Consider the following 8,007-nt stretch of genomic DNA (forward strand, 5'->3'; position numbering starts at 1 on the left):
CTCTCAGGCTTTCACAGAGAGCACGTTGCCCAGCAATGGCCGTGACTCATCCACATGGCTGACACTGACAAAGGTTCTACAATCTGAGGTAAAGGATCTCAGGATAAATCCTGAGGGGATTTCACTGACCTTATCAGACCCAAAAGCTGCAATTCTTGTTGCATAGGTCCTGCTTTACCTTGGTCTTAACCATCCAGCAGAAAAGTATAAAAATGAAGTAGAAGAAGTAAAGCTATGCTGTTATGTTGAGCTGTAGGAGACTCAGATCAGCAATTTCTGACACTGCCAGTCAAGTGGAAGACCCAATACTATTATGGACTGTCCCGACCCATGGGTTAGTCAATGAGGACCCTAGAGAGGGAATGGGGATGAGAAGGGACAGGAGACACAAGAAATGGAGACAAGACAAGTTCTGATCAAGTCTTGTTTATTCTGAGGAAGTGCTGGGTATATATAGGGAGTGTAGGAATGAGGAAGTCTTGACTCTTGATGTTAGCAGGTATCTAGGCAATGGGAGAAGGTCCCCAGGGGTGGCGTAGCACGTGATTCACAGGGAATGGGCAAGGCAGGAAGGAGCAGAAACTTAACTCATCAGGGGAATAGAAACTTAAGAAAATGGCTGACACTATTATAAAATGGATACCAGTTAACGGCTTCCCACAATGGACTACTGGATTCTTTTAAAATATTTTGCTGAGTTAACACATCTATAATATTCAAATGACAGAACTAAACAAAAAGGGTATACAGATGAATGTCCATTTTGTATCTGTGTATTCAAAATGATTAGGATAGGTATATAGTTACATTCTCTTCATGAATAGAGGGATTTGTTCTAGTAGTGTTTGTAAATAGGATATCATGTCTGCATCTTGTACAGCAAATAACCAGTAGGAGGAGAGTATGCAATGTGCTAATTATTGGAACTGTCCTACCAATTTGATTTGAAACTGTCTCATTGCTATTTGTCTCTCAATAAAATTATGGAAAAAAAAAAAGAAAAAAGGATATCAAGGAGGACTTAGGAAAATGGAAAGCCATCCCCTGTTCTTTGGTAGGCAGAATCACTCTACTGAAAATGACCATACTTTCAAAACTGTTACACAATAGTGGTTTTTTTTTTAAATTTAATTTTATTTATTTATGTGTGTGTGTGTGTGTGTGGCCAGCTCAGCCCACCAGGGGGCGGAGTTGGCTGGCATGTGGTGCTGGGGGATTGAACCGTGGTCTCTGGGTTTTGCTAAGCTTGTTCTAAGTAGGTGCTTTAGACCACTGAGCCATCTCACCAGCCCCACAATAGTGTTTAGACAAGATATCATGTCTACATCTTGTCCTCTGAATAACTACTATGAAGACAACAATATGCGATGTATTAATTATTGTAACTGTCCTACTAACCTGTTTGAAACTGTTTCATTGCTATTTTATCTTCTTTCTCAAAATGAATAAAAAATTTAAAGAAAAAAAAACCTATTATATGTTTTATGTACAATCTAAGACAATTCCTCTTAGCTCAGTGCAACCCAGGTAAGCCAGAAGGTTGGATATGTTTGCTTGAGTCTCTGAGTTAGACTCCCAATATCACCAAAACAAGGAAAAGAAAAAAGTCAATACATCCCACTGTTAAATTGATAAATCTAAAGTGGTTTGTAACAGTAAATGTGGCATATGAGCAGTAGAATAATACTAGCAAAAAAAGGTAAAAATTAATGCCCATAGAAACATGATGGATCTCAAAAACTTCGTGTTAGATGAAAGAAGCCCAGTGTAAAAGACTATGTACTGTGTGTTTTCTTTATATGAAATCCTAGAAGAGGAACAGCAATTGTGGTTACTTAGTGTGATAAGGATCTATTGAAAGATGGTACAGGATAACATTTTGGAGTGTTGGGATGTTCTGTAAGTTAATTATGGACGTCTTCTCACCTGCTATATATTTTGCCAAAACTTGGAAATATGTATTTAATTTGGACAAATTTGTTTTATGGAGATAATGCAAGTTTTTTTTTTAATTATTATGGTAAAAGATACGTTACCATTAATCATCCTCACATTCCCCTTCACTTTTTAAAAAACAAAAATAAAATTACCCAAGTTTTATTAAAGGTAAAAAAAATAGACTCTCTAGAGTGAGTTTGGGCCAAGTATAAAAGGAGGAAAGGGACACCGCAGTGTCAAGATGGGCCGCCATGCAAGAGAGAACACAGCGGCCTGCTCCTCCCCTTGGCTGCACTTATCCATCATTGTTGCCACGTTCTGAAGCAATTCTGGAAGTCCTTTTGCTTTAAGTATCTTTAATTGCTCTGTTGTGGCTGCCTTGGTGCCCTGAATAATTTCAAAATGTTTACTCTTCACTTTCATTGTGGAGAAGAGCCAGAAGTCACATAGGGCCAAAATGGTCCCAGATTCGGTGAATAAGGTAGATATGAACAGCTGCGCCAAGCTTTTTATGAGTCTACCTTTTCCCTGAACAGCATCCACCATACTTTGGATCACATCTCATAAAACACAAGAGAACTTCCAGAGCAGCAAGATGGATAAGTGTGTTCAAAGCAGCGGGGGTGGGAGGGTGGGGGAGTGGGGGGGTGTTAATGGCAATGTATTTTTACTATAATAAATTGTTTTAAAAAAACTTAACCATTTACTGTATATTTTGATCACACTTATACTTCTTTAAGGTTGTAAAAAAAAAAAGCAACCATATTTTGGCAAGAGACAGACTAATATAAGAAAGAGATATTGGCTTTAATGTGTGTTGTAAAGATTTTACCCAGAGGCTTAGGTTTGATCTTGCCAGCCCTTCCCCCAGGGCGGGCAGAGCTGGCCATGAATGAACGTGAATGAATGAACGAACGAACGAACGAATGAATGAATGAATGAATGAATATGTTTTAACTTTTAAATTGCAGTAGGTATGTAAACAAAGAAAGAAACAGGTTCTTAGATGAAATACAAATAGCTGAATATAGTTGTGCCAATAAATACAAATTAAAACAAAAATATACTACTGTTCTGATTGATAAAATTAGAAAAAAAAACTGTACTGTACAGGGCTGGGGGGATAGGTTGGTGGTCTAAGCACCTGCCTGGCAAGCACAAGATCCTGAGTTCGATCCCTGGGACTATGCCCACCCCAGAACAGGGCGTGGTGGTGCATGTCTGTAATCCTAGCACTGGGGAGGCTGAGACAGTAGGGTCACTAGGAGTCTGAGCTGCATAGCAAGACCCTATACCAAATAAATAAATCTTTAAACTTTTCAGGAGACTTGTTTTTGTATTTCATTTGCCACTACTATCTGCTCTCTAGATGTTGTATCCTTTTTTTAGACTCGAACATGCTTAGAAGAGTTAAAGCTGGAAGACCGGGTTCTGTGCCTCCACAGTCGATGGCGAATTCTGTATGTAGGACTAGCAAATGGCACTGTGGTCACCTTCAACACAAAGGTCAGTGGTAGGTGGGGAGAAGGGTGAATTCCCTTGTTGTTTGGAAGTGAAAAGGGGTAAGGGCAGTCGGGCATGTGTATATATATCTGTTTGTATTTTAGAAAAAGTTGCTATGGAGTTGAAAGTTGGGAAAGATTTGCGTTAGTGGAAGCTGGGAGATTATTCAAGAACCTTTGTAATGGAAGCTGACATCAAAGGTTACACTAAGGATAAAGGGAAGGAAGTAGATGAAAGATGTAATCTAAGAGGTAGAATTGATCCTAGCCAACATAAGGCCTGGGATAGAGCTCTGCTGCACAGAGCCTACCTGGGAAGCACGAGGTCATGAGTTTGATTCCTGATACAAAAAGAAATAAAGAAATAGTAATTAACATTGGGCTGGGACCATAACCCAGGCCACGAGCACCTGCCTTGGCAAGTGCAAGGTCCTCAGTTTGGTTCCCAGTACAAAAAAAAAAAAAAAAAAGCCAGCTGTCCTCTGGTCATATTTTAATAGTCTGTTAGAATATTTTCTGTTACAGTGTCATTAATATTCTTGCTAGAAGTACTGTAAGAGATGCAATAAAATATATCTGCTTTTCCATATTTCTGCTTTTATGAAAAAGTGAAGTTTGAAAACTGCCACAGCTAGGTGTAATGGTGCATGCCTGTAATCTCAGTACTTGGGAGGGAGAGGCAGGAGAATTGCCATGAGTTGGAGGCCAGCCTGGACTATGTAGCAAGACCCTGTCTCAAAAAAAAAAAAAAGAAAGACAGACAACACTATAAAGGATTAAAAATTTGATAATTACTCTTTTATAAGATTAATTATTGTCATCAAAAGTTAAAAGCGAGATATTTGAGGCAAGATAATCACAATATTTTAATTATTTTGTTTAGACAGGGTCTCACTAATTAATTGAGACCGGCCTTGAACTTACTGTGCAGCCTACACTGACCTCAAACTCAGTGATCCTACTGCCTTGGCCTGAGTGCTGAGATTATAGGCATATGCCACTACACCTGGCCTAAATATTTTAAATGGAAGAGTTCTGGTTGAAAAACTGGAAAAGATGACTATTTTTAAAAATAACACTTCATTATGTAGTTCAGGCTGGCCTTGAACTCACCACAAAGCCCAGGCTGGTCTCAAACTTGGAGTTGTCCTTCTGCCTCAGCCTCTTGAGTACTGGAATTGCAGCTTTATTATTGTAAAGGGAAGGGGAAAAGGGCATAAAAAGAAAATAATTTTTTTGGTTGGCAGGAAGGGGCTGGCTCAGGATGCCTTCAGGGCAGGTCTGGCAAGGCTTGAGGATCTGGGGATGGAACCACAGCATCCTGTGCCTGACTGCTTTGTTTAAGCAATCACTTAAGCAGATGAGCTAATAGGCAGGCCACCAAGAAAATAAATTTTTATTATGTTCAGAATAGTATGTAAGTTGAAGTATAAAATAGTTTATTACAAACCAGGGTTGGTGGCACATGCCTGTAATCCCTATTCTGGAAGCTGGGTCAAGAGGATTATAAATTTGAAACCCACCTGGGGAAATTAAATGAGACCCTGTCTCAGAATACAAAAATAAAAGGACTGGTGATGTTGTTTAGTACTCCCTGGGGTCAGTCCCTCTCAACAAAAAAATTTATTATTTAAAAATTTGCCCTTTTTACCCTGGGGAGAAAGGATGTCATGATCACAGCAGGAGCATTGGAGTGGAAGCAGCATGGGTTGACAGGTTAAGAATTTGGCTTGGGTGTGAGAAAATTTCAATCTCATCCCCCTAAAAAAATTTTTTCCTGAAACTTCCTTGAAGAATTTAATGTAGCCAGGCATGATGGTGTACTTCTGTAATCCTAGCAGTCAGGAGGTTGAGGCAGAAGGATTGTTACAATTTCAAGGCCAGCATGGGCTAAACAGTTCAAACTAACCCTGACATAGTGAGTGTGCAGTGATTGAACTAAGAGTTTGTAGTAATTTTGGTTTTGAGCTTTTCTAGCTCTGTTGCTTTTGCTTCATATAATGATGGTTTATTTTTCAGAACAACAAACAACTTGAAGTCTTTGAATGCCATGGGCCAAGGGCTGTCAGCTGTCTTGCCACAGCTCAAGAAGGTTCCCGAAAGCTGCTGGTTGTGGGATCTTATGACTGTACTATTAGTGTGCGGGATGCCCGGAATGGACTGCTCCTCAGAACTCTGGAGAGCCATACCAAGACAATTCTGTGCATGAAGGCAAGTGTAGTGTAGGGGCAAGAGGGGTATGGGGGGAGTGGAAGGATATTGAGTGGTATTTTCCATTACTCAGATCACAGCCATCTTGAAAAAATTATTAGTGCCTATGTCACCATGTAACATGCTGTTCTTTAGTATATTAACCAATAAACAGTTGCAGGTTTGTTTTATTGTAAAATGTGGGTACAACTCTGATGCCTATCATGAATGTATCAACACGCCTAGTGCTAGGGCATAAGTATCAGTAGAGAAAACTGGTCTTGGAAACATTTTATACCCAGTTCATGCTCATCTTTTTTTTTTCATGCTCATCTTGAAATAGTATGAAAGTTAGAATCTGTTGGGTTATATTACAAGTTATAGCAAACTGAGACTTTGTGTAGAACCTAATGAACTCAATTGTTTCATTGAAGGTGGTGAATGACCTTGTGTTCAGTGGCTCCAGTGATCAGTCCGTCCATGCTCACAACATTCACGTAAGCCGTGTCGCTGTAGTGCAAGATCTCTTATACTGCCTCTTGGGAGGAGGGGGGAGATAATGGTTCACACTGAAAAGCTTTCTCTTTTAATTAATTAAATTAATTTTTCCTCTTTTAATTTAAATTAAGCCTTTTATCCAGGGAAAGGATTAATATGCACAGGTTGGATTGAACAACCTGAAAATTTTAACCTCATCAAAAAAATTTTTTTTTCCTGAAACCTCATCAAAAATTTTAATGGGGCTGAGCATGGTGGCACATGTCTGATCCTAGCACTTGGGAGGCTGAGGTAGGAAGATCATTGTGAGTTCAAGTCTCCCTTGGGCTACATAGTGAGTTCAAAGCCAGCCTGAACAACAGAGACCCAGTCTCTGTCTCAAACCACCTTCACCAAAAAAAAAAAAAAAAAAAGGGTGGGGGGACAGATTCAAAGCTTCTACAAGGTTTCATTTAAATGCCTCATTTAAATTGAGATGAGTTGAGTAGCTGAGGCTCTCAGAAAGTGGGCATGATATGGAGTTTTAAATAGCACAAATAAAAACAGCTGAGATTCTATACTTAGATCATAAAGGCAGCTCTCTGAAACTCAGTTCCTTGTCTGTAATCCGGGGCATAATCCCACCTAATGAACTTGTCCCGGTCAGGGCCTATAAGATAATAAGAGCAAAATGGGTTGTCTGTCTCTCATCTGAATTACTGGGAACCAAAAGTATTTTCAGATTTTAAATTTTTATAGATGTTGGGATATTTGCTTATACAGGATAACTTGGGGGTAGGATCTTACTCTAAACACAAAATTTATTTGCGCTTCATATATACATAGCCCCAAAATAATTTTATGTCTTTAGTTAGCCTGTGTTTTTACTGGCTTGTCACGTAAAGTCAAGTGTGGAATTTTCCATTTGTAATACAGGGACCAGGGAGATGGCTCAGTAGAATAAGTGCTTCCCTGGCAAGCGCAAGGGCCTGAGTTCAATCCCTGGTTCCACCAAAATAGAAAAAAGAAAATGTTTTGGATTTTAGAGCATTACAAGTCTCATATTTTTGAATTAGGGTTGCTCAGCCTATACATGGGGAGCTATAAAATACATATAGAGTTGTGGCCTTTCCTTTTTGGTAACATTAGCCTCATCCAGTCTTCCAGTGAAGGTGCATTTCTTGTACATTCTATAGATAAGAGGTACTTGTGGGAGCACTTTAACTATTTTTACAGGTAGCCCTAGAATTATACTTCTTAGAATTATAGAAATCTCAGAAGTAGAAAGAAAAACAGAAAGGAATCTCATGTACAATCTGATGATTCTTAACCTCTTTTCTGATGTAGACTGGCGAACTTGTGCGGATCTATAAAGGTCACAATCATGCAGTGACCGTGGTGAATATCCTAGGAAAAGTGATGGTGACTGCTTGTCTGGATAAATTTGTTCGTGTCTATGAATTACAGGTAGAATTTAGAGCCAATGTTTTTTCTGAATGATTTGGGGAAAATGTCTGGGCTTGGTGTTACGTTTTGGTATGGCAAAGCTGGGTTGGAGCATGAGAATACATTTTCACAAGCACACTGGATAATTACAGAATGGCTGTCCTTCAGGCCACCCTTTAGAGATACTGTGCTCAAGTGCATGGTGTCAAACTCATGTACGTCAGATTCCTCTAAATGGTTTCTGGAGAGCAATCTGGCCTCTTAAAACTGTCCAGCTCGCCTTTTGGCTCTCTGAGCAGCACCATGGCGGTAGGCAAGAACAAGCGCCTTACAAAAGGCGGCAAAAAAGGAGCCAAGAAGAAAGTGGTTGATCCATTTTCTAAAAAAGACTGGTATGATGTGAAGGCTCCGGCTATGTTCAACATAAGAAATACTGGAAAACACTCGTCACCAG

General features: G+C 39.5%; 1 protein-coding gene across 3 annotated transcripts in view; it reads left to right on the forward strand.

Moving 5' to 3' along the window:
- Znf106 (zinc finger protein 106) overlaps positions 1-8,007 on the forward strand; it is an 86,416-nt gene that overhangs the window by 72,309 nt on the left and 6,100 nt on the right. For all 3 annotated transcript variants that reach the window (XM_023711180.1, XM_023711182.1, XM_023711181.1), the window contains exons 15-18: positions 3,328-3,444; positions 5,460-5,651; positions 6,065-6,127; positions 7,455-7,574. In XM_023711180.1, the coding sequence (XP_023566948.1) occupies positions 3,328-3,444; positions 5,460-5,651; positions 6,065-6,127; positions 7,455-7,574 (492 nt within the window). The remainder of the gene's footprint in view (positions 1-3,327; positions 3,445-5,459; positions 5,652-6,064; positions 6,128-7,454; positions 7,575-8,007) is intronic.

Source organism: Octodon degus, unplaced genomic scaffold (assembly GCF_000260255.1).
Source record: "Octodon degus isolate 3935 unplaced genomic scaffold, OctDeg1.0 scaffold00002, whole genome shotgun sequence".
Lineage (NCBI taxonomy): Eukaryota > Metazoa > Chordata > Mammalia > Rodentia > Octodontidae > Octodon > Octodon degus.